We start from the raw sequence: 27635 nt of genomic DNA, 5'->3' as shown, positions 1-27635 counted from the left end.
CATTTATAGCTATGGAAACCATCCCTTTCCTATTTCATTTTGGTTACTTCAGAAAATATGACCTCCAACAAATATTTTTTCAACACTAACCTTGAGGTCTATTTAGTTAACACTTTCATAAAGTAATATCCATTTATCATTTTTCGGAAACTACAGCAAGACTTTTGCATGGTAATTGGTATACATGACCATACTGACAAGGTAAACACAAACACTCTTACTTTGGGTTTTATTCACTATTTTATTAAACATATGCCGTGTCATTAGCTAAATGTACATGATGATAAAATATGTGTGTAAAAATAATTACAGTCTTCAGCCACATTTTTCATTAAAATATCAATTATGCTAACTTACACGTAAGCAGGACTGCCCCTGAGGAAAACCACCAAGCATATCAACAATTATTGTACAATTTGAATTCTACAATTTGATTACACATTTACACAATTAACATTATAAAATGAATGCCACCAACCACCCTAGACATGCTACTATTTGATACAAACAGCAATGACATTCAGTAATGACTTTATTTCAGTTTTACGCTACAATACGCCGGAGTGATACATACAGGTGTTCAAGATATTGAGCAAGAAATTTGACATCACCAAACGTAACACTGATTCGCTGACAAAGTACAATGCATGTATTTTAACATATTCAAGTAATGTAACAAGCAAATTTAAATGAATAATGTGCATGTATTTAATGAATTTGTTATTTCAAAATCTTCAATCTTTATACAGCATCACAGTTTCAAATTTGCCAATCAGAGGTGATGAGGAGACTACAGTAGTGTTTTAAAAAACAGGTGCACTCACTCGCTCTCTGATTTAATGTTTAAGAAAAGGGGGGGGGGGGAGATTCCCCTTATTCCCCCTGCCCACAGAAAAAAATCTCAAGTGATCAGAAAGATTTCATTTAGATCAGGCTAATTTCATTGGTATTTGATGGAGTAATCTAATTCTGTCATGTAAATCACACTGATTGCCTAGTTGACACAATAAGCTTTGGTCAACTTTATTGAGTTCAGTATACACATGTCTCATACTCTCATTTGGAAAAAGGTTAAAAAGAGTCTTTTCAAATTAATTTCATAATAATCCCTATCTGAGTAATATCAATCGTGGATGAGTGTGACGTGCAGAATGGGACTACAATATACCAGTTTTTAAATGACAACTTTCCCTAAGCTTCACAAAAAAATGTACAATGTAGTCTTCAATGTGAGATAGATTGCAGGAATAACATAATCACAATGCTTCCTGTATTACTTGGAATCATGTGTCACATGTAATGTTTAGACTAAGCAGCTAGCTTAAGCTAGGCTCCCTAGTTTATAGTTGCTTTATTATAGATGTGTATGCGTTCTATGAATTTTGAAGAGGCAATTAATTTTTGCTTATTAACACAACACACATGCCGCTTCATGTGTTATCATGGCAAGTCTTGAAGACGTGAGCATGCATGCGCATGGTTTAACTTAAAAAACTGCCAGTGGCTGCATTAATACACTCAATGTCACAGACTCTATACCGCAGGGAAATAACCAGTTTTCTGCCTATGAGGCAACTGAAGTGAACCTATCAAGATATATCCGTTGAAATTAAGCTTCATGTGTAATCACACATGTGGCATCGGCAGCCCATATTGTACTGTGTGTTATAGTTAATTACTATGAGCACCATATGGGAATTGTGGACACAGGATAGACAACCAATGAAGTGAATCAAAATCATCAAGCTGCACGCACCAATGACCCATGACATTATATTTAAACTGAGGACTAAATCATACCATATTCACACTACAGGGCACATCCTCCATTGATCACACAAAGTACATAACCATTTGCATTCTAATTTTAATATATCATATCATCTTTGAGATGATTTTGTTATTTAAATTCAGGAACAATGAATGACAAAGCGGTATACTGCATGCAACAAATGCACATATCTCAATTTAAGATGGATGCAATGCAAAGGATGCACAGCATTGAATGAATGTTAACAAACAATATTTTTATTCCCAATACAAGAGTGAATAGTTTGGCACACAGCCAATACCTTGACCACAAACATGTCACGTTTGATGATGGCAATCAATTCAACACCATATCACACTCAATGCTATGCTATGCTATGCTATTGCTATTCTACAACACAGCAACAAAACTTTTCATTGTGTGTGATCTTTAAGAGATTTCGTTTTCTTGCATGAAGCGTTATGTTTGACAAACTAGCAAAATGCAAGGATGTGCAAATGTAATCTGCAAAGCTTTTGAAGACCATTGTTTCATGAAAAGAAAAATGCAGGAAAGCCTTCTACTATGTCAAAACCGATGCCAAAATAAACATGTACTCTAAATATTAACAACTTTTAATGTTATGAAAAAACTTGGATTACACACTTGTAATATTTATAGCTCAATTATTTTTCCCTAATATATTCAAGAGTTTATACAATAAACTATGTTGACAGTATACACATTCAAGAAATTGATACACATATTGGTCATATTTTGTACTTTCAAAAATACAACTTTGAAGTATTCCATCCCACATTTATAAATATCTTTGGCATAAGAACTTGCTCAATGAACTCAGAAATAAACCTCAATTTTAAGAAATTACAGAGCCCCAGGATTAAAAAAATCTATGCAGTTGATTCCGCATTAAGATAATTTTGACTCTGTCTCTTCATTTAAATAATTTTGTATTTTGTTCAGGATGTAAGTCCAAACAATATGACAAAATGGGAGATAAAAATTTGTGGTCCCAGTTGATACAAGTATAAAAATATGAAAGGACCTTTAGATTGGATAAAATGTTCAACTCAAACATGTTATCATGAACTCTGGTTATCATTTCTCCGACTCCAAAACACCATTTGTTTCTCCATGTTAGTAGTCACTTTAGCAGAAGTCATTAATGTATTCAGTCAAGCTATGCTACTAAACCCACTCACCCTAACCTAATTACTTATAATTATAAACTGTCCCCTTCCTAATAATTTTCTCCTTTTTTTGGAAAATATTTGTTAAACGTTAATTACAAAACATACTGTACGCAAATTCCATCTTATGAATAGTTTATATTGTACTCATTTTACGCATTTAGTTTTTGTGCTTCATTTAATTTTTTGGTACATCCAGTACAAGCTTCAGCTTGTTTGGATGGTGTTCAACACTCATCATTTATTGAATTCCTTTAAATTCATTAAAAAACAAAAGATTAAGTAAGCAATTCTGATTTTTGATTCCATCGAACCAGTTGTAAGGAGACAATCATATTTCACGCAGTAATGAAAATCCAAACCTAGAGTCAAAATATCAAGACATTTAACCATCACCACAGAATCCCTACCTACATGTATCAAACTAGGAACTACTCACATCACACCAACAGGTTACGGTGAGCCATGGTCTCGGCTTGGGTCAAAGGTCGTGCATCCTGATTCAGTTTATGGACAGGTGGGCGCACCAAGCGTCTCCTTGCTGGTGGTTGTAGTCGCATATCCAGACTGATGACACTACGATCTGCGTGTAGTTTCAGGTCCCACTCTGGTGGGGTCTGTAGCGGCGTCTCTTTAAGGCGTTTGGTTGGAGGTGAACCATCTACATCTTCTACACCATCACCGTCTATGTCTAAGTCAGGAACAACTTGAAGTTGTTCTCCTTGTAAAGCCAATGACTTCCTGCAATCATGCAAACATACAATGTATACACGGGTATTAACAAAAACCACGAGTTTATTCAATTCAACATGGATTTTTTGTTTTTCTCAACAAACCTTGCCTCTTGCGATATCCTGAAACCTGCAAACTCCTGAACATTAATGAACCACCTCATATTATTATTAAGGACTTTCAATCGATGAAATTTATTTCTGTAATTATTTCTGACTACCTTGTTGGGGTGGGAAGTAAGAAATTGCTACTAACAGCTTATGGATTGGATTGAACTAAAATTCTCAAAGAATTAGAATGCCTGATGTTTCAACCCTTAATCGAAGGCAAACCTTTTACAATAACTAGTTAAGGTTAAAGAAAACAACAAAGAAGGCAATATTATTTATAAAGAGATAGATTGACAGATCATTGGAATGTCACCCGAGATAAAAGTTAATTGTAAATAATGATTTGATTCTTTACCTACTACATTTGTAGTATGGTAAGCCTATATTAGCTTGGAATGATGCCAAGTCTATTTGTAAACTTTAATTTCACCAAACAAAGACCATTTAATAATATGTAAGTGACGAGTTAATTAAGATCAGAAACAGAGCCTTCATTAGACAATCACCAATCCATTCAATTACTGAGTAATAAGTCTAATGTATATCTCACCACATAGCCAATGTTTTGTCCAAGGCTTCCGAGACCTGAGTAGCAGACATTCGAACAGCTGGATCCAAGACTAGCAGGTTCCTGATTAGATTGATCGTATTCTCTGACACCCGCCCATCACTACAGATTAACAGAAACCCTTCCATATTAGAATGTTTAAAATGAAGAATGACAATCACACAATTAACAGAAGAAGATAACAGCCTGTCGGTTAAAAAACAACATTATTTTATTATTTGAAATCTAGCCTATGATCTCCATTGCAAATCTGAATATTAAATATGGAACTCCTGTCTAGTTTACTTAGACTTTGCATGTAAACAGCGTTAGTTCCATTAGGTGATGTTGTCTTAGAAACTGAAGACAACTCCAGCTTATGCACAAGAAGCTATGAGAAAACAAATGACGGAACTGGCTTATTGCAAATGCACATTGCATATCATGTCCGATGGCACACACACAAGAGCATGTGCCTACCGGCGTCGCCAGACCCGTTTGAGGAGTGGTACTATTCTTGGTGGCATATGCCGAGGGACACACCGCTTTAACGAAAAGTAAACGATTTTGCCAAGAAAAACAAAATGTCAGGGTCTGTGACACCACCCCCCTTTCAATGACACCCCCTGCATATGCCCAGTTATCTTTTTAATAGCGGTAAGATTTCTACAAACAGCAATGTGTCATTGTGGACTGTTTCAGATTTAGCCATAAGCCCTGCTGACTTTGCACTTTCCATGTTCCAGCCGCGCGTTGTGCAGAAGTGCATTGCATTTCAGGCTTCTGTCAGACATTTGGTTGCACATTCATAGCTGTTATTGGTCAAAACATCATGGTCTATTGCGGGCGGGGGGGGGGGGGGGGGGGGGGGGAGGGGGGGGGGGGGCATGGAAAAATATTCTAATTGCATCTAATCTCATAGCATCTGACTGGTGATTGAACCTGTGTGCTGCCCTCAAGGATAACGAAACATGGTTAATTTCCTAATTAAAGAATAGGATTTAGCTGCATGCTGTATTGCAAGGAAAAAGTTCCTTCAATACTGGAGGTTTGGCAAGTCATGTAACACAATGCAAAAAGTTTTTATGATGAGAAATCATGTAAGCTACTGGAACTCACAAGAATGTAAAAAAAAAATATGACATTAAAAAAACATCATGAAGATCCATCCAGTAAAGATATCAGCTTCTCAAATGGCAATTGGATATAGCGCCCTCTTGTGATATTCCTGAACAAACTCACCTCACCTAAATGTTCCACAGGTTACTATTTACTGATCAACTACATGTACTACTCTACAGATCATATTGGTCAATACCACGGCATTATAAACCTCAGTGACAAAACTTTATAAAAAAAAATCAAAATGCCACAAATGAAACCTGTATCATTTTGAGGCTTATCTCAATTTTATTGAATTACAGTTTATTTCTAATGTTGCACAGTTCAGCTGTTACTTTCAACTGAAAAATTAATTATATATCTATAGGTACACACAAAAATTCAATTTTGTCTGAGTGTGTCCGACGCCACTGTGTTTTGAGCCAATTTCTGCTACAGCAAAAAAGTTGGATGAATATTTTCTTTTTTAAATCATTGTAGTAGCTAACTGATACGTTTTATCAGAATTAAAATCCACTTCAAGATTACACTGTTGAATTGTCCAAAATGTACATCCGACACCGTGGAACTGCCACAGTGATGTTTCATGGGATACACAATACCTAAAACGGGCTGTGGGTTTGTTATGGATCACAATAATCTTCACATTCACTTGATCATGTACTGAACACAACACTGCTACCGGTATTGTTTCTTAGATTTTCCCCAGCAAAACTTATATACAATGTCTAGGGGCTGATAGGATAGGAACGTTTTAAAAACAACTTACTTAGGAATGATATATTCTGCAGCCTTGATCTTCCGAAAGAGTTCCTGAGGGACGCTATCGTAGAACGGGAACTGACCGTACAGCATTGTAAACAATACAACTCCAAGTGCCCACATGTCACTAGGTTTACCAAGATATGGCTTTCCTGAAAATACAAAACATCAAGGTTATTCTGAAGGTAACAACAAAATACATCAACAAACTGTTTATTACAAAATCCTGCTTTGAACTCATTACTTGCTTTAACTGCAGCTCTGAACTGCCCTGCCAGTTACTCACCGCAGTGTATGTCAACTCTGGGACACTGTAGCTACATGCAAGCATGAGGGCGCTATACTTTGGTTCCTGGTCAGGTTTGTTGTTTAGTTCATCTCTCTTATAAGTCCAACAAAATTATCAAAAATGTATAGAGCAATATATCCAAGCATAAAAACTATATACTGTTACATGTATGAAGCATTGTAATTTTCTAGGTTCTGACTACTTTGAATCATCAATTAGTGATTAGATTTAGGTATTTTCTTGTTCAGGCTTCATTACCGTAATTTTCAGAATATAAGCCGCGCGGCGTATAAGCCGCAGCACGCAAAAATCTGCAAATTAAGATTTGAAGTCGGCGTATAAGCCGCACCGGCGTATAAGCCGCACCGACCGCTGCGGTTTCAATTTTGTAAGGCCTCCAAATTCTAGTCAAAATGCTCTGAACCAGTTCCATTCACACTACAGAAGCTATTAAAAGGACCAAAAAAGTTATATCAAATCATTTACAATTGATACTTTTACAAACAAATATGGGAATTGATGAGAAATAAACACCGGGAACTGCTGCCGGCTGCCCCGTCATAGCCTGCGCCACGCACGCCGGTGAATGACAACATTTTCCCACAGCACGTGAGAGAGTATGAAACCCACCGTGTGTTGTCTGACTGGAGCGCTACAAATCTTGCTTTGTGGTAACAGATGCTGATTTGTTTTGTCCTAAGAATAAACAGGTCCGTTTTTTACCTAAAAACTTATCAAATTGTTGCGATTAGTTGCGAGAAAAATTCAAGTTTCGATCGTAACTTTCTTTGGAAATAGTCAAAACGAAGCGGACATTTTAATAGACGATTCCATTAATTTTGTAAGGGGTGATTTAGTCCCTCTTTTGAGTTCTACATCGTTTCTTGAATACATTTCAAGAAAACAAAATATATTGTGACGTTGAACAACTGATTATGTAATAAAAAAATGTTTCGAACGCCAAAAAAAATTGTAGTGGTCTTTTTTCTTTTTTTTTAAACAGCGAAAATATTGGTAATTATTGTTCCCAAGAAAGAACACCCCTTTGTTACCACAAATGGTGTGGTCCGCTGTTGGGAAAGCATGCCTGCATATCGCTGCTGCACTGTACCATTATCACGTACGGCCGGCTGGTGGCAAGTGTCGAAGACAGCTTTCATCACCGTACTTTTTTACCGCTCGGTGCCTTTACGTGAGACGTGGTTTCGGTTTGTTAATGACTTTCTTAATTTATAATTCATTTCAGCAACATATCTCTTCTTATACCAGTACATTAAATACACATGTGAATTTCATTTTTATTCTTCAAGGCTCGGCGTATAAGCCGCCCTGTGTATAAGCCGCAGTAAACATTTTCATGGGCAAAATCAACGTATAAGCCGCGGCTTATATTCCGAAAATTACGGTAGTTTTAGTTCCGTATTCTTTAGTATCAAGTCTGAGTCATGATGGTCGAGTCCAAGTCTGATTCTTTTGCTGGTGTGACGTGAGTCTAGTCTGAGTCACCAAAATTGTGATCCGAGACGGCCTTGAGTCTGAGTCCTGGACTCGAGTCCAACAACACTGACTGAGTGACTGTATTTGACAATTACTGTAAAACAAGTTACAAACAATTATCTGTCCATAACTTTTTTTAAAGTAATGATAAAGTGGACAAGTATACACAAATCATGTTTAGAAATGAATGTTTCTATCCAGTTTAAAAAAATTGCAAAGATCAAGCAATATCAGTAGTCTTGTTTCAAAGTAGTACATCTGTAATTCCCTTTGAAAAAATAAATTTTGTAAAACTTGAATTTCCCTGTTTTGTACACTACTATTTTATAGACAGAAGAATACAATACTTCACCCTATCCCTCCTCAATCCTCCAAAATCAACCAAGCGGTTTTGGAGCATTTTGAAGGATTGGACAGTGATAACATAACCCCTCCACTGAACAAATGTAAGAAATAAGGGGTGATTTTGGAGGATTGAGGATGGTTCCTAGCCAAAAGGGCCCAGGGGAGGGCGCTGTGCGACCACTCACAAGAGTTCAATGATCATGGTGACACAAACTGTCCAAAACAGGGGCCACTGTGGTTGATTGTGTCAGTCTTTATGGTTGATTAAGCAAAGTTATGACACAGATCAATGGATCTAATGGAGAGGAAATTCATATCCGTTGTGAAATTGAAAGTTGTCCATAGTTGATGATTGGACAAATTGATCAATACAAAATATGAAAGCTGTCCAGTTAATTAAGGTGCGAGTTTGGAAATGAAAGCCGAGTCACCATGGGAACAGGTACTTATTGTTAGGTACGATTAAGTGGTCTGGAAGGAAAATCAAGCAACGGTCAGCGAATCGATGAGGGGAAAAAACAATAGTGGCATTTGTAAAGGTGACCCAACACTTCATCACGCTGTGAGGCCAGTGACCATGGCGACAGTCAGGGCAGTGAAAACAAGAAATAACAACTTGCATCTGTAAAAAGCACTGTGCAGCACTTGAAAAAAACCTATGCGGTCAGTTCAACTGACAGATCTGACAGAGCAAGTATTTCTGTTAACGCCTCACACTCTGTTGTTGTACGACCAAACCATCCAATATGAATCCTGAATGTCTTAATTTGAGTGAATTGTTGAATAGGGAGCCAGAACCTCAACTGGACCCGTTTGAGGTTTCCTTCATTGTGTCAACAGCTCTGACAGTCGTGTTGATTCTGACTCTCAACCCGATATGCCTGGTGGTGCTTCATCGCGCCAGCGGCATCCAAGAAACGACCAAGGTGTTCATGGCTTCACTCACCATGTCTGATATCTGCATTGGGCTGTTCTGGGTTCTCCCGGAGCTAACACAACAAATAGCCGGGGAGTGGGTGCTGGGTGCGTTTTTATGCACTGTCTGGGGCATTGCATCATTTTCTTTTGTGACACTGAGTGTCTTGTCTCTTGTTCTCCTAACAGTGGATCGCTTTGTTGCCATCGTTTACTCACTGCGCTATCCAACATTAATGACTTTGAAGACAGCAAAGATAATCTGTGCCATCACGTGGATCCTGACTTTGACATTTTTCATACTTATATTTGGAATTTTTCTGTCGAGTACCGTATCCACAGAAGGTCCTGACAAATGTCAAATTTCTGCATGCGATATTTGCGGGCTCCTCAGGATGCTTCTAATGGCAATCTCCCTTATTACAATATTTGTTCTCTACATGTACATTCTTAGCGTTGCGCGGCAGCAGGCACGTCGCATCGCCGCCCAGAATCAGATTGGCAATGCCCAGGGTGATCAGAACGCTCCGCAGAGAGTCAGCACAAAGTCCGCTACCACGGTGTTCATCATAACCATGACGGTCCTCATGTGCTGGGCTCCAAGTATCATCAAAAGTGTCGCCACCTCAGTCCTTCGTGAACTGCAACATCGAAATTTTTCCATGACAGCTAACTTGATCTTTTTCACCAACAGTTGGCTGAATGTGGTCATTTACTATCTGAGGAACAGGGAGCTTCGGCAAGCCCTACATGACATGGTGGCTTCATGCTTTCACCGGCAATTCTAATGACAACTCTTGTAACATTCTCTCTTTACTTCACATCAGGATGGAAGTCCAAGCACGAAATCTACAAACTATCACCAACTATTTATACTGACCGTAACTAAACAGTCATGGGTTGCCCATGGCTGATGTACACCCTAACCAATGGCCTTACGCTGAAACAGAATAAACTTTGCCTAATGAGACCAATGTTAGACCAAACTAGAAAATTAGTAAGAACGCTTTGAAAAACTGAACACTAACTGGAGAACATTCAGCAGTGTTGTTTGACTGTAAATGTTGTTGTCGAGTCACATGGGCCATGTCTGAGTCTCGAGTTACTTGAGTTGAGTCCGAGACTTAGTCTCGGACTCAATGCATTGTACAGCATGGATGTCCGTGGCATGAATGTAAGTGACAAGTGATGTGCTGTTGCGGGAAACAGGGAGGACACATTTAATAAGAAACATTATTATTTGCATCAACACCTGGAGAGTGGTGTGGTACGATTTGTGTGATTAACACTTTAGTGGCCTGATTTTCAGTCAATAATACTGTATTTCAGTATTGTCACTTTGTCTGTAGCTGTAGTTTGCTGCACTTTCTATGATGCCCCCAAAATGTCCAGCATTGTATGTTTCATTGAATCATCAGAGAATAAATGTACCGTGATACAGTGTCATACAAGTGTTTAAATGGGCTCAAACCTTCAGGAATTGTCAAAAGAGCTTCATTTCCTTGGTGTCCCCAGCCTACATTTGTAGCGATCCGATAAGACAAGCTAACAAAGTTGCTTGAAAAAAACAACTATTTTAGCTTTCAGAACCTTTTTTTTTTCATGTTTAAAACAGGTGCAATTGATCTGACTTTTAAACTAAAAATCAACACCAAGTTTGTTATTTGTTTTAAGTGACAACCCCCTTCCCAAATTTCAATAATGCCACTGGGACACGGTTTTGTAAGACACAGCATGGAAACTTACCACTCAATACATCAGGACTAATGTACGCAGGGCTTCCACGCTGATCTTTCAGCAAATCACGATCGCTGACTAGATGCTTGCCTAGACAGAAGTTAGTGATGGTGATACGACGAGTCCGCTTGTTCAGCACCATATTACCCAGCTTCAGATCTCTATGAACAATATTTTTCTGTAAAATAAACAAATTGTTCATGACACCATACAGAAAGATATTTTCACCAATATAAACTGAAGGTTGTTCCTTATATTAATCTGAAGGTCACATAGTCATTCTGCTGTTAAATGTTGACCTTTTAAAAAATATTTACAACTTTGAAGTTGCAATATTATCCATCTTATCTTATTTAACAGACATCTGAAAGACCACTTCATTCTCAGCACGAAAGGAAACGTGAATTTCAGATGTCATGGAAAGTATTAGCTCAGTGAATTTGCAAACAATGAACACATTTCAACTCTGGCAAAGTTGCTGCAAATCTTTCTGGACATTAAGTTTGCTTCATATTCCCATTCCTATTTGCATCCTGCATAAACTGGCCTTAATGTTGGTAACCAGCTTTTTCAAAATTCCAAAATCAGGAGGGGGGAGGGGGGGGGGGGGGCGGTGGACACTACATCACGCAAGATGAGGTGTTTGTCTTACAAATGTACAATGTACATCTTATGCACACTTGAGAGCTTATACTTAACCTTCCATCAAAATGGTGCATTTAAAGCTTTTCCACTACTTGTTCTCCATTTTTTCAGTGCTATTTAATACATTTTGGATGTTGGAAAGTTAGAAAATAACCTTAAAATCGGCGTTTTTTATTTCTCACTACAAAACTCTGGGGGAGGGGAGAAGATCCAATGGCCCATTCCCCCCCCCCCCCTTAAAAAAAGTGGGGAGGATTTATCAGCCCAATCCCCCCCCCCCCCCCCCCCCCCCCCCCCCCCCCCCCCCCCGGATTTACACCCTTGCTTACACATACTTAACAACAGGATACTAGCCAATACTTCATGCAATGTACATTGTTTGTGACAAATTTTCAGCTGATTTTTGTCTAAGTACCAGACATAAACTTATTTTCTGTGTAGAAGCTCTCTGAAATTGGTCCCTAATACACGTTGACGACTTGCACCTTGTCCATGCACACTGCCACTAATGACTAATCAGGTCTGAAGTCTCCTTATCATGAAGGGGATATGATGACGACTGATGAAACGATTACCACAATACCTCTACTCCCTCCTTGTTCTTTAAGAGACAAATATTTGTGCGCGTATGAAGCTTAGAGCACACACCATCCCCACAATCTAATATCCTGTGATGGCTGGCACCAAACCGCTACTTCCTTTATAGCAAACAAGGATGACTACATATAGAGCTGCTGCTGACTGCAATAATAAAGCCTGAAGGTATGAACATAGTGTGTGACTGTAAGGTGTTTGTTCTCTCATCTGTCATAGTCAGATTCCTCATGAGACTATCCGTTTATGTAGTCTACAATCTTGCTCTTACTACTAAATATAACACATGTACATGTTCTATCTTATGGCATGGGTAGATTTTGTACTTTCATTGTGTTGTACATGATTATAGATACTGCTGAAATTCCTTAAAGTTTACTGACTTTTCTTTTACTTCCATACATTATGAACTTGATCTTTGACCTTTCAAATACTAATCTAATGCCAAAACATCCATCACAGCATTCTCTCGTTCAAATTCCACAAATATCAAGACTACAATTTACCATGTGTTTTGTTTTTCAGCATGTTGATCTTGACCTTTGACCCCAAACCCACCTCACCACTGTTTTCAAAAACTGTCACTTGGAAGTTTATCTGCTCAAAAGACCTAGACTTAGCCGTAGAAAGACAAAAAAGGGACTAGTTTCTTAGAGGATGGGCCAAGACTTTTAAGGATAAGACCTGGCTGTATTTAAAATGTTGTGCAGCTTTAGACTATAACTAAGGAAAAATTTAAGAATTACGAGTCTTTTGGCAGTGAAGAGTAACTGCAGCCCCTATCAAGGCACTGTACTTTGCCCATGAACTGTATGACCCCTCACAGTGTCTCCACCAGCTTGCCTACGGGTCTGACACAACAACTCTATTCATAGCAAATAAATCAGCATGCAATATTTGAGTCATTAGATAATGCATCCCATACTGACGACAAATTTAGGGCTTTCCTGTTTTGCCCAGTTTATAGCTCCAGAGTTATGCTGAGGTAGGCCAGCCTCAGCTTATCTTGTCTAGATCCAAGTTTGCAAAAACATGCACTCAGCAATTTTTTTACGGTGTAATGTCAACAAATACTAAGGGAATAAATATGTGCTTGGCCTGTTTAAACAGGTACGTTTAAAAGTGGCTCTGGGGCCTGGACGCTTCGACTTGCGCCGTTTATCGGCGACCAGCACCCGATTTCATCAAACTCTTCGTAACTTAAGATGCATCGCAGCGATGCGATGCGACGCGTCGTATTTCTACGATGCGTCGCAGCTGCGACGCGTCCTGCGATCCATTTCACAAAACACATCGTAAGTGCGACGTGTCGTGTTTTATGTATTTAGTCGGCGTACAGTAAATAGTCGTCTGATATTCAACAAAGAGTCGTCGGATCTCAGCTCGAAATTTGTTAAAACGTAAAACAAAATGGCGGCCATGCGATGCAATTTCGAAAGGAAAACAAGCTCTCATTGGACTGTATTAGTATAGCTACAACTCTAATATTTCAATTCTAATATTCCAGTCTAATTCATAATTATTCAATGAATTTTCTATTTACAACTTTACACACATTGCATCGGTATTATAATCTCGTTAATGTAATGTTTATGGTATAAAACTGGCTTAGAAATGACTCTTCTTATTTTGCAATGACCACTAGACACGTCATAACTTGCAACCTGTTTTAAGCCGTTGTCAAGGAACTTACGTGTTACACGTCATAACCGAAAGGGTAAAAGGGTAAAAGTGTTAAAAGTGTGGGGTAAAAGTGTTAAAAAGCAGTCTGTGTTTTATCACCTGTTTAAAAAAAAACCCACGTGAGGGGCTCTCAACCAATAGGAATGGGTAGACTGTATCTATGAATGAACCATAATAAACATACCTGTGTTGATAAACAACCATTCATAAATATCTAATACACTTTACCCATTCCTATTGGTCAAGAGCCGGTCACGTGGCCAGTCTTAAAACGATGGTAAAGACATGGCTGGCTGGTCTTAAACGCTTTTCCAGTGTCACATGAAATTTTGACTCCCATGAAATCCGGTGCCTTTTAACGTTTCATTTGTTGAATGTTCACATTCCTCACGTGGGCATGCGCAATACTACCAGTGAATCAGTATTTCATAGTCTGAAATTCACACTACACCAGCCCAGCTGCGTTTTGCGCAACACCACACAGTATGCGTGACGTACAAGCCAATCTCCTTATAGGAGTTGCAAAGGGACATTCCATATTATAGTCAAATGGGTGTTTCATTAAACGTGAAGTAAAATTGTTGAACAAAATGGTTGGCAACGTCTACTTTTTTACTTGTTTTGATTTTTGGACCGAAAAGATTTGGTTTTTTAACCGAAAAGGTATTTATGAATGGAGTTAATATGTGCTTGGTCGGTATTAAACACTCTGTTTAAGACCGGTTGGAGTCTGCAATGCTGATAATTACCCATCCAGACTCCAACCGGTCTTAAACAGAGTTTTTACCTCCCAAACACACAGTTGTTCCCTTATTAAAAGGCCACTAAATTAATCTCAAACCCCTCGAAAAAACTCATTACCCTTTCTGATTGACTGAATTCAGTTCATTCTTTATAATTGGCAATGTCTGTGCTGTTTCCTTAATAAACCTGAGGGAACTGTTGCTGTGATGTCATTTGACGTACTTGTTATACAGGTAATACAGGATTCTCCTTACTAGCTATTAACCTGAACTTGACCTGACAGCAGCAATCTATACAGACTGCTATGCATTAAACAATTAATGCAAGATGCAAGCACATCTTGGTGTCTCTGCTGAGTTGTTTGGGAATCTTCCAATGCACTCCATGTGAAGGGGATTGGAAAATTCAGTTAGTTAAAGGGAATGTACATCACTGGCTTTTGCTGTAATTTTCTGAAATAACTATTTGAGGGGTTAGTATAATAGATTAAATATTATTACACTAATATGTTTGAAGTTTGTGTTCGAAAATGCTGGAAAAAACCAAGAAAAACAAAAATATTCAAATAGTCTGTTTCCCTGACTCCACTAAAGATGAAATGGATCAATTTATAGATGCGGCAAAATTGTAAGGTAAGGGAACCAGTCTAGCTGGCCTGCACCCGTTCATGAACATGTGACCAATAGCAAACAAAATTTGGACTGAAAAATGGTAAATTTGGAGCAGTAGTTGAAAAATAGTTAGGTTTTTCCAACGGTGGTCGGCCGACCACCATTGGAAATTTATACAAAAATACCACTTTCTTGACAATGACTTCACACCAGGTGCCATAATTTTACAGGATGCTTTAGACTATCATTTACCAACATCCTAGTAAGGTATTTTGTAAAAAATTGGTTGTTTTGTTTTTCGATGTGTGCAAAGGTTGTATTATTCCCTTTAACAATACGCTGCCACAGTTGTGACGTTACTCAGTGATCAACTCACGCAACCATGGTTACCGGCTCAAATGTACTGAAGTGGCCCAAGTGAAAACGGTGTTTCGCTATGACCATCGTAAAACCCAAGTTTCATAATCGGTTTGACTCTCTTTTGGAAAGTGAAAACAAATATTCATGTATTTATTGTCACTAATATTCATTTCAACTAGTGTATGACGATCTTCTGCAAGGTACTTTTGAATTTCTGAAAATATACTTTGTATGAAAGACCAAAAACTGCTGTCTGTGGGCACATTCACAGACAGCAGTTTTATGTCCTAAAATTATGTAAACCAAACGTGCAATGCATCGTTTGAAAGAATGCACGTGAACTGTTTTCCGGGAATTGAACCTAAAGTGAGGAGATACAATGTAGTGACGTCACATTTCAGCAGTGTATTTCAGCATAGAAGACTTAAAGGGAATGTACAACATTTGCTTTTGCTGTAATTTTCAGAATAAACGGATTTGGAGGAATAGTATGTTAAAGCAAATATTGTTACACTGACTTGTTTCACGTTTTGGGTTTGTATATGCTGGAAAAACCAACAAAACCAGCCATGTTCTTGTAGTCTGGTTCCCTGAACCCACTTAAAGGGAATGTACAACATTTGCTTTTGCTGCAATTTTCAGAAATAAATGGATTTGGAGAATTAGTATCTTATTGCAAATATTGTTACACTGACTTGTTTCACGTTTTGAGATCGTATATGCTGGAAAAACCAAGAAAACCAATCATATTCTTATAGTCTGGTTCCCTGACCCTACTTAAGATGAAACGGAGCAATTTATAGACTTCGGGGAATTGTAAGATCATAGAATCAGTCTAGCAGGCTTGTAGTCTTCACAGGTGTGTAATGAATTGCAAAGAAAATGCAGACGAACTAAATATGAAAAATTATGAGCACTTTTTGAAAAAAGCCAGTTTTTTTCCAAGCCAGTTGGAAAAATACAGTTTTTCTTGAAAATGCCAGCATACCAGGAGCCACAACTTTACAGGATGCTTGAGACTGTCATTCCCTAACAATCCAGTAAGATATTTCGTGATAATTTGAACATTTCGTTTTTTGATGGTTGCAAATGTTGTATCTTCCCTTTAAAATGAAACGGAGCAATTTATAGACTTTGGGGAATTGTAAGGTCAGAGAATCAGTCTAGCAGGCTTGTACCCCTTCACAGGTGTGCAATCTATTGAAAAGACAATGTGGAATAACCAAATATGGAAAACTAAGAGCAGTTTTTAAAAAAAGCCAGTTTTTTTTCCAATGCTGGTCGGCCGACCAGCTTTGGAAAAATACAAGTTTTTTTGAAAATGTCAGCACACCAGGAGCCACGATTTTACAGGATGCTTTGAACTGTCATTCCCTAACAATCTAGTAAGGTATTTCGTGATAATTTGATCATTTCGTTTTTTGATGTTTGCAAATGTTGTATCTTCCCTTTAATCTCAAGTTCTCAATTACATACCTCATGTAAGCTCTGTACGATGCGAACCACATCAGAGAACATTATAATGGCTTCCTTCTCATTGAGTTTCTTCTCCTGTATGACATAATGCTGAAGGTTCATCAGATCACTTGTCTTGTTGCTGAACTCGTGCGCTGCCAGGCAATCCAATACCAAGCACAGACGTTTCTTGTATCGACCTGTAGGAGCTGGTCTCTGTCCTTTGTTGCTTCGGGCGTGGTCATGTTTTAACTCATAGGCTCGGTCCTAGTTAAACAAAATCATGAAAAATACACAATGGATTCGAGACGGTACACATTCCTGCAAACTTAATTTTACTTTGTGCATGATGGCCAAGTGGCAATGGGTATTGCAAATTTCAAATTGTGCAGATTCGGGGCGGTTCCAAACAGAACAGCCTAGAGAGTTAGAGTTAAACTCACAAACAGGACATTCTGTTTCACCCATTCTATCTATGGAACCTACATTGGGCCATAAATAGCACATGTACTACATACCAGCACTTATTTCTCCTTATAATGTGGATAAAATTGAATGGGGACATGCTTGCAGAGTCATAACAAGTCATCACAAGTCTATGCCGTAAACTACTCCAGCCGTAAATTACTCCAATCAGGGCTTAATTGTGTGCCTCTACCATAATCTGTGTACTGACGACTGGTAGAACAGATTAAAATTGCGCTCGCAATACACATGTTGCGATGCCGTTTTCAAATTCGTTGAAATTTCACTTTTTTTAAATCAGACTTTATGATGTGGGAAAAAGATCGGAATTTTGGAAATAAGTTTGAAAAACATTTTGAAAAAAATTTGAAATCAGAAAACTTCCATCTCTGATATTACCATTTAAACAAAATGACAAAAGCCATTGTAGATTTGAGTATACTTATCTGCTCAGTTTAGATACTCACTTGAAAGAGTCCATGATGATGTACAACTCCCTCTTGATTATGTAGTAATGACAGCAGGGAATACTCAGTATGAAGTAACATCTTCCCTTGCCTCTCATCATTACTCTCTTTGCCTTGCTCAGATAACGTAAGTAACTGCATGGATAAAACAACATATAAACTTGAATCACAGAGCTGCATTCTAATCTGCTGACATTATGAAGATTACACATCACCACAAAAAACACACTTCACTCTAGAGAAGTGCAAAGGGTTAGACTCACCCACATACTTCATAGCGAGTACATCAAATGAAAGGAAAAGTAATACTGTAATTGTCCCTACTACAGGGTGAGTAAAAAAAAAAAAAAAAAAAAACCCTAAATGTCGGGCTATTGTTTTAATGAAGTTCTACATGTAGCACTTTCAAAATCTAGGATATGAAAGCCCAATTAAAAAGCTTTTTTTAGTAAAAGAATCATTCAAATCACTCACATACTTTTCAAGTGAGAGAATTTTAAACACAACCACCGTTTTAAAGTTCTGTCCATGGATCACAAAAAAAGGTGTGCATTCTTTCAGCAAAACGAAAACAATTCACACACATCCCTATGTGATTTGTTTTCATTTTGCTGAAAGAACATTAACCTTTTTGAGATTCGTAGACAGAAATTTAAAAACGGTGAGTTGTGTTTAAAATTCATAACCCAACTAGTCTATGGAATATCCCCTTGCACAGCAAGGGTCTATGATATGCCAGCAGATTTGGCAACTAATTATGCAACTAGACTGCGTCTTGACCTCGAGATTCTGACCATTCAGCGGGCGCCTCCTGCATCAGGTCTTTGGTAAACTGTTTTGAAAGCCCAAGTCTGGTTTTATTAGATCTCTATGCCCATTTTTGTATTACAAAAACATGACATCGAAATTGACCAATCGACAGCTTAGCCCAATGGCATCATGTCAACCCCGATTTGCTGGTGGGCAGGGTCACACACATGTATATTTGCATGATCAGATATATCAGACGTTGGACTGGAGAAGGTACCGGTGAACAACAGGTGACACTCAGACTACTGCCTGACCGGGGGACCCCAAAACTCCCTTTGGACAGTTTTCTTTTTTTGTCGACTGCCCCCATAGCATCTTTGGTCCCCACAAAAGCTATCACTCAGAAGGTGTGTGGTCCCCACAAGTATGGCACAATCATGTCTGTGCATGTGAACTTGTTATCCTTTACGTCCGAGAAACTGGGACAGTGGGTTTTATGTGATAACAATAGCCCGAGGACCTTAGCCAAGTCATCGGAGATTTTCGTGTACAAACCTTACGGGACATGTCGAGAAAAAGTTTAAAGTCCAAATAATGGTGAACAAAAGAAGGGCACAATAAGGGTTTCTCGTAAGTATAGTAAAACACAACTGTGTGTGTTTATTCTTGGATCACTTGCACTGCTATTCTGTAAGTAGCTGTTACGTGAGTGTGTGTACGTACGTGTTCATCTATTGATCAGTAAATCAAAGGAGTTATTTCCCCACACAGCAGGTGAGGTTGCAAGGCCTTATGTTTTAATGATGATGGCTGAGTTAGTTATTTATAAATGAAATCAAAAACATCTAATTACTGTACCTTCATTGAGTAAAAGTTGTCTGTGCCTTCTTTACGAGCCAGACAATGAACTATACTTCGGACAGGAGAGGTACCTAAGCGTGGTCCAAGTAGATACGGCCCAGCTCTCTTTAACGTCAATGGCTGGCCACGGTTTACTCGCTGGCTGCTCGGTGATGTTGTTGTTATTGCTGTACCGATGGAGCTTGCTAATTCTGACGGTTGCAAGAGGGTAGAAGCTACAGTGTGGACAGATTGATGTAGTGAAGACAAACCTGGTGGACTAGTCTGACCCGCTGGTGTTGTATCTTGGACAGGTGATAGGAGGGACTGGGCCAGAAGAGCCTCCTGAGATGGCTGAGATAGTGACCTCGATATAGCAGCTCCCAGTTGGGCTGTTAGCGGGGAATGTGACGAACTCGATGGACATGACTCTAGATACTCAGGTACTGCTGATGCAACCGGTGAAACCGATGGCACACTTGCAAAGCCTGAAGCGCTGCTTACATTTGGTTGATGCTGGGAGTACCCTTGCCTTTCCAGGCTAAATGTTGATGGACTAAGATCAGAGAAACCAGAATCCGAAGATTCAGAAGACGAAGAAAGGGATGTGACCAGCCTTGGTAGGTTACGATCTCTTCTCCTAGACCCTTCTGATAAAGAGACATCTGCACTGCCTGATGGTGGTGGTCTTCTAATTCTACCACTACGGGAGCGCTGATGGCCCTCTAGTTGATTTAATGAAGGCACTTTTCGCTTCATTTTGAGTTTACAAGGCGGGAAGGGGAGAATCAGCAATCTACCGGTACTTGCATAAAATGATTGAACGCTTCATAGTTATTGACGACAATCTTGAAGTGACTTAGTGGCATTCCATCTTCATCAAAACCTGCAGGTAGGAGAAAAAAAAGCATCATCCAACTGTTTTGGATAGACAATGAGACAGTAAAGCACTTGGAATGGAATATTACGGTTTCTTACTGGTTGAAATCCATGACATACATGTATTCACTTAATGGCATTGGCCATTTCTTCATGAACAATATGCTTGCTGGCACCTCTTGCACGTGCACACTGCCTTGTTATAGCCCCCCCCCCCCCCCCCCCCCAAATTGTTATAAATAATTTGATATGAAATTTTTATATCGCACAAATTTCGCACAAAACGATTCTGCTCAGATATTATAGTTCTCAACAAGTCATTCTTGTTTGAATTTGTGGGAATTTGCAGTGGAAAGTTGTACAAGAAATCGGATGGTTTCACGCTAGTTGGATGTTTTTAGGCAACTAGTCTAGGCACAAGTTTTTTAAAGTGGAGCCTCTTAAAAAAACCCAGCAGAGGCAGTGGGACCAAGTATCGCTCCTCTGACACATGTCTGTGCTGTCATGGCTGTGTGTTGTCGTACCTGGCAAAATATCCTCTGCCCAGACAAAAACAAACCCATTAAGCCTTACGTTAGAACTAGAATTAGATATTAAGATAGAAAGAGGGGTCTACAGGTCTATAAATTACACAATTACTGACTTTGTACGGAATGCACAATGTCGTGTCTGGATACCTTCACTACTGACAGTGAAAATACCATGGACTTAGCTTGAGTAACTCCAGCCGACATGCTCATATTCATTCACATGTGAATGAATATGACTTATGAGCATGTCAGCTGGAGTTTAATACTCAAGCTATAGCTACCATGGACTGACTGTATTTGGTTCTGGTGGAATATAGCCCCATAAAGGTGGCCTATTTACTGGACTGCCTCCGTAAACATAGGCCACACATCCACATGTACAATAACATGTCGCACTTTGCCAAATTTTGATTTTCACATTTAGGCTTAGTTTGTAGGATTTTTTTGCTTTAGAAGCATACTCACCCTCTTTATAGGCTAGTCAGAAAGTGCTGCCTTTTTCAGATGTCAAATTTTTGTGAAATTTCATGTTGAAATTTTGATATGCAAACGTGTAAAAATGAATCTGGAAATTTCACGAAAAATATACATCTGAAAAAGGCAGCACTTTCTGATTAGCCTATAAAGAGGGCGAGTATGCTTCTAAAGCAAAAAAACCCTACAACAAACTAAGCCTAAATGCGAAAATCAAAATTTGGCAAAGTGCGACATGTTTTTGTACATGCATGACATGTGGATGTGTGGCCTATGTTTACGGAGGCAGTCCAGTAAATAGGCCACATTTATGGGGCTAGTTGGAATACTGCATAATCTCCTCAGCAGGGATGTAATATCCATCGTATTTGCAAGACGATGGAGGATTTCTCATTTGACATCAACTTCCTGTTTTCAGAGCATAGCCTATGCCTAGGCTACAGTACATCATACTACATGTATGACATGGCATATGGACAAAGATAAATGTCACAGACATAATGCCAGTAATTTAAACTTAACTATAAATCCAAACTTGCTGACTGATTTTCAGTAATTTGAATGTATTGATACTTGTTGATAACCCTAGCTACCATAGCTATGGCATGAACAGAGAATATATCCAGCACAATGAATGATTACAAAGTACGTGTACTTTTGTTGGAAAGTACGCCTACGTCCCGGATGTTTGCAGAACTCAAAATCCTGCCAACCACGATGGCAACACACAATGACAATTTGACATGGAATACGTTTTATTACATTGTAGAAGAGTCATTCAATTAACAAACCTGTCCGATGTGTAGATCTTCTGTCGCTTCTTCAATGACATGCTTTGGCCATCAAAATGTAATCTGTGTGGTCCAAACTTTTCGATCGCGTAGAAGTGGATTGGGAAAACGTACGTTCCTATCCCGTGTTTTATGTTAGATGTTGTGTGCGACGCGTACGTACGTACGTACGTGCGGAGCCGGTTACGTATGTACAATGCAATGCAATAAACTGGTTTCACTGTCCTAGCTTATATCGTGGAGCTGTTTACCACAAAACCGCAGCCCGGCCTCAGTCCGTTGAGACTTGGCGGCTCTATGTGTTTTGTTAATTGAGTTTGAACCCTCGCCTCTCGTCCTGTGATAACAGCTTTGGATGTTCAATGTTATTATCCTTTTAAAATAGCGTCCTACCACCGCCCTCCACCCTACCCTTCGTCTTCTGGGACCCAGAGCGCGTGCGAGTAGTGAGACTGAGAGGAGTTATAAGTTGGCGAAGAAAAGGGTGTGGTATTTGCTCCGGTAGTCAAGTTTGCCCCTTGGCTCCTTTGTATTTCGCTGATATCTGAGTAGTCAAAAGATTACATAATTAAGATACCTTATTTTATTTTATTTTAATGCATGACGCTTTCGAAAAACCTGTATTAACTTACTAAATTGATTGTTGAACCTTGTGTAGTTGCGTGAATCATATTGCCGCAGGACTATGAAGCAAGTCTACCTTTTATTGTAGGCTGGTTCCTGATTCACTTGACAAGCTCCAGAGTTCATTTTGACTAAGCTTGAGGCAGGGATCCAGTTTGTCCAATGTCAGGTGCAAAGATCGTACAGCGCCGCGTTTACGATGTTTACTTTGGTCAGGTGTTCAACGTCTGTTTATCGTGCCATGTACATGTTCATGTACATACATGTACATGTACAAGTCTCGTGATTGGCGCAGTGTACGTGTGCAGACAGTGCAGTCGATTGATCCGCTGATTTTGTGAACTTGTTTTATGTTTTCCTTGTTTGAAACTATCATCTAACTCGACAGTATGGCGACCAAGCAGAAAACCGGTGGAATGAATGAACCGCAGAAAGCAGACGATGAAGTTCAGGGATATGTTGATCAGGTAGTTCAAACCCCGCCCACTGCGTCCGCCCCGCCCATCATAAAACAATTAATAAATTCCACGCTCTGACAAAGGGGGGGGGGGGAGTTACGTTGTACATGTACTTGTACTTTTTGTCGTAGAGCCATTGAAGAAATTGAGAAAAATCAGTGGTTTCAATTAGGCAAAATAAAAAAAAAACATGTTTAGCGTCCTGCCTCTTTGACAAAAAGGAAGGAGGAGGCCCTTTTTTTTTTTTTTTTCTTTTCAAAATGGCCGCCCGACACATGTTTCAAGACAACGCGGCCAGGCTTTTTTTCAAGATGGTTACCAGCTTTTTTCAAAATGGCCACCACTTGGACTCATTGACTATTTCCACAGCTTTATACACGGTATAAAAGTCTAAAAATACGATTTCTTTCGTCAGAGATCGTTAAAATTTATCATTTTTTGTCTTTTAAAAAAAAAAAAAAAAAAAAAAAAAAAAAAAGGAGGCGGCCTCTAAAAAGGAAGCGGGCGGGGACGCTAAACATTTTTTTTTTTTTTACTTCGCCTTAGCTTGGCCTTGAGTAAACTAACTCTAGCTCCAATGCTCATCTGGAATTCGACATCATTATGTCGAATTCCTGATGAGCAATGGAGCTGGAGATACTCAAGCTAGCTTCCTCCATGTTTCAATCAGAATTTTTTTCTTGGGGATAGATCTAAGACCTGCATATAGCAGCCATCTTAGGACAATACCTTTGTTTCGCTGGGATATGCAGGACTGGACACTAACACAGTAACAGTGAACCTTTGTGCATTCATTGTTAATTAAAATAACAAAAGATGCCCTCTAAGATGGCCGCTACACATTAGGTCTATTAACCCTAATCGAACTCAACCCATCAAAGTTCCACAGCAGGTTTTGCTTAAATCTGTTAGGATAGGTACAGTACTCCTAAACTGAGGGTCTTTAACACTGGGGTCGGCATACCTCCAGAAACTAAGTCCAACAGTGTGTGTGTACAATTTCCCATGTGGGTGTTGGAATTTGCCAGAATGGGTATGGTTTCTAGTAAATTAGGCTTGGGAGTTAGGGTTAATCTGTCAAATTACTTCGTGAATCTTTCATCACATTCTGAAGTTACAGATTCATTTCAGTGTAATGAGACAAAAATCCAGTGTATATCTGATGTTTTACTCAATATTGTTTTTAAAAAATTGTTTCCAACTTCTTGTTGTTCACCTACATCATGTACTAGGTGAAATCCAGTGTAGAAGAGGCCATTGGTAGAAAAGTGGAGAAGTTTGAGGCCAAGCTGTATGCATCTCAGCTTGTCAATGGTATCAACTATTTTGTTAAGGTATTGATGAAATAAATCTTTTCCCTTCAAAATAAATCCATTCAGTAAATTATTTTCTGTACCAAGTAGATGCAATATTAGATGCAATATTTCCAAATGCAGTGTACATTTATTCTATCACATTCACAAACAAAACCTAATACGTAAGATTTGAGGCTTTGCATGGTGGATATACTAAATAATGAAAGGTTTGCGGAAACACCATGTGCGAATAATTTCTCAACTAAGAGAATGGTTCTGAAAAGAACCAGAGGTATAAACTCGACGTTCCGGTCAGTATGCTCTGACCGTCTTCAGGAGAGATGAAGACGGTCAGAGCATACTGACCGGAACGTCGAGTTTATACCTCTGGTTCTTTTCAGAACCATTCTCTTAGTTGAGAAATTATTCGCACATGGTGTTTCCGCAAACCTTTCATTATTTAAAACCTAATACTTCATTATCACGTAACACAACCATATTAACAGTTGAAGCAGGAGAGTATTCTTAAATGACATCACTATTAAGTCGTGGAAATTGACAATTTGCATGCCATCGATTGCTATAAAAAAAAAGGGGTCAAGATAGTGAATTGATTTTAAATAGCATAACACGGTTGGAAACGATGGCACATGTCATGTCATGGATGACAGTAAACTGCAAGTATATTGTTGCTTTCAATCGCTCTATCAACAGTCTGAATGATGAAAATGATGTGATTTTAGCCAACAGTCTGCTCACAACCTTCCTTTCCTCTTGACTTCAGGTTGATACTGGTGATGGCAAGTTTGTTCATGTACGTCTGCATAAGACATTCCAAGGAGAAGTCACATTCAACAGCTGCCAAGATGGAAAGACTGAGACTGAAGAACTGAAGTACTTCTAAATATCAATTTCAGTCTCAATGTAAATCATGAAATATTCTTCAAATGAGAAAAGATTGGTTTTCTGTTTTGAACCCAAGGTTGACAGAAAAAGATTTAGCCTGCAAATTAAACTGGATATATTAAGTCACGGGATGATCTGCATATACATGTAGCAGTGTTGTAGTCGAGTACCTCACCCACAGATTCTGTATCTTGATTGGCCGAGAGTGAGTCACATGGCATTCACTATTTTTGCTATCTTACTGTGCACAGCCAAAAAGACGCATAGTATTGTGTGCAAATGCATACGGGTGTGTGTGTAGGCACGTATTGTTTCTAAGCGCTAGCACTACAGAGCTGGGTTCAAACATTCCGTGAAGGGGGTGCTTTGGAAAACTTCAAGTAAATTTTCAACTAATTTGGTATTAAAAAGAAATACATTTGAATTGTATTTAGATTAAATTAATCAGTTCTCTCTTTAAATCAAGCAGAATCTGTGGGTGAGGTGTTTTAAACAAATATTGACTGTTTTTACCCGTGGTATAGTAAAAATAGCCTCCCTCTGTGATCTTTAGAGCATACCGGTACAATTTTCCTTTGGCTTCGCCTCAGGAAAAATAAAATGCTTCATGGATCACCTTGGGAAGCTAGTTTTACTACACCACTCGAAGCAGTCAATACTTGTGTACTGTTACACGTCCTAACAAGTCCATCACAAGTACCCGAGTCCCAAGTCAAGTCACAAGTTCTTCAAATGAACTATGCAAGAGAAATTTCATTGCTAAAGATCATCCTGTGCTACTTGTGAACAGACTTGTGGTGGAATACAACATGGCTATGCATCATTACTTTTTTTGAATGTATGTTTAGACAAATGTGCTTCATTTGTTTTGGTTTTTTAAGTAAACATGAAATAATGGACTGATCAATGCAGCCCTGCTCAATGATGTTTTTACGAATCCAACATTTTATTTCTTATGAAATTCAAACGTGCATTAGTCTTGGTCCATAACATTAGTGATCGATAATGGACTTCCACTGCACAGATGATTTAGTGAACCCTCCAATTACTGGTTATGACAATCCTTTTTACTTCTGCTCACATCTTGGGAATCGTGCATTCATATTTAATTATAGGCAAATAGTAAACACGAGGTGCATTATTAATTACATGGAGCAACACGGCAGTTTCAGGGATGCAAATCATATTTAAATTCAATATTTTTTAGAAATTGAATGTGAAATTGCTAAAAATTATTGTCAGTATTGTTGTGTACTACTGCCGGTGTATCTCTTCACAATTATGATTCCTACCAAAGGAAGTTTGAAAATTATGTTTTGTCAGGTGTTAAGCAGATGTGCAGACAATGTCACTGCTGTTGGACATGTTGCGTACCTTAAACATGTACCTCATGGCAATATGTGTGATTGGGGTTTAATGAAATCCACGTTTTATCACTAGCGTCTTGAACCAAGACAAGACATGCATTGGCTTGTGACCTACTGGAACATGCGGTTTGGCTGCATGTGTTGTTGCCCATTGTCATTATGAATAGGATGAAAATGGAGACAAATCCGAACTTTATTGAAATGTACTAAATTAACCTGTATTTTGTTTACCGTAATAAAACATATTTTCCATTGCATATTTTGTCAAATTCGTTTAAATTTGTTTGCTGCAACTACACTCTATTCCAAAAAGGCTCAGCATAGTAATAGAATCATTGTTACCAAGATAAGTAAACTGTTGTGCTTGATTAAGACTTTGCAGCACCTAAAATGACTTTCCAATGACTAAATCAGCTTAACTTGTTGCAAGGTGGAGTAGATTATTTGCAGCTATCCAAAAAATAACTGACAAAATTATTGTTGAAAAGCCTACTTGTTTAAAGATAGTAATGGCACTAAAATTATTCTTTCTGACATGCTGTCTTTTTGAAGAAAACAATCAAAGAAGCCCATTTCCAAAGATGCGTAAAGTGACGCATTTTTGGACATCTCAAATTCGGCGAATCCGTGAATGGATGTGCGCAAGCATTGACAAGGCGTACGGGTGCACACATACGCGT

General features: G+C 38.7%; 2 protein-coding genes and 1 long non-coding RNA gene across 6 annotated transcripts; 1 reads left to right on the top strand and 2 right to left on the bottom strand.

The window, feature by feature from the left end:
• Positions 1–1749: 1749 nt before the first annotated feature.
• LOC119722939 (serine/threonine-protein kinase 40-like) lies at positions 1750–23053 on the bottom strand. Of its 3 annotated transcripts, none has more exons than XM_038193353.1 (8): positions 22938–23053; positions 19650–20517; positions 18042–18176; positions 17131–17376; positions 11027–11195; positions 6242–6386; positions 4354–4473; positions 1750–3702 (listed from the first exon to the last, which is right to left on the bottom strand). In XM_038193353.1, exons 2-8 carry the CDS (start codon positions 20388–20390, stop codon positions 3402–3404), a joined length of 1857 nt encoding a protein of 618 aa, XP_038049281.1. In that variant the 5' UTR covers positions 20391–20517; positions 22938–23053; the 3' UTR covers positions 1750–3401. The 3 variants fall into 3 exon arrangements, with proteins under 3 accessions (XP_038049281.1, XP_038049279.1, XP_038049280.1); XM_038193351.1 differs by lacking the exon at positions 22938–23053 and adding an exon at positions 22306–22460; XM_038193352.1 differs by lacking the exon at positions 22938–23053 and adding an exon at positions 21844–21938.
• On the top strand, positions 22577–27212 carry LOC119722941 (cystatin-A2-like). Of its 2 annotated transcripts, XM_038193358.1 has the most exons (4): positions 22577–22789; positions 23318–23396; positions 24620–24721; positions 25467–27212. In XM_038193358.1, the coding sequence occupies exons 2-4, from the start codon at positions 23319–23321 to the stop codon at positions 25584–25586; spliced, it is 300 nt and encodes a 99-aa protein (XP_038049286.1). In that variant the 5' UTR covers positions 22577–22789; position 23318; the 3' UTR covers positions 25587–27212. The 2 variants fall into 2 exon arrangements, with proteins under 2 accessions (XP_038049286.1, XP_038049285.1); XM_038193357.1 differs by lacking the exon at positions 22577–22789 and having other exon boundaries at positions 23208–23396.
• LOC119722943 lies at positions 24799–25468 on the bottom strand. The gene is made up of 2 exons (XR_005270498.1): positions 25150–25468; positions 24799–24857 (listed from the first exon to the last, which is right to left on the bottom strand). It is a non-coding gene; the product is annotated as an uncharacterized LOC119722943 (long non-coding RNA).
• Positions 27213–27635: the final 423 nt, after the last annotated feature.

Source organism: Patiria miniata, unplaced genomic scaffold (assembly GCF_015706575.1).
Source record: "Patiria miniata isolate m_02_andy unplaced genomic scaffold, ASM1570657v1 HiC_scaffold_16, whole genome shotgun sequence".
NCBI classification, from domain to species: domain Eukaryota; kingdom Metazoa; phylum Echinodermata; class Asteroidea; order Valvatida; family Asterinidae; genus Patiria; species Patiria miniata.
The sequence above is the reverse complement of the archived record's forward strand: the minus strand, read 5'-3'. Positions and strand labels throughout refer to the sequence as shown.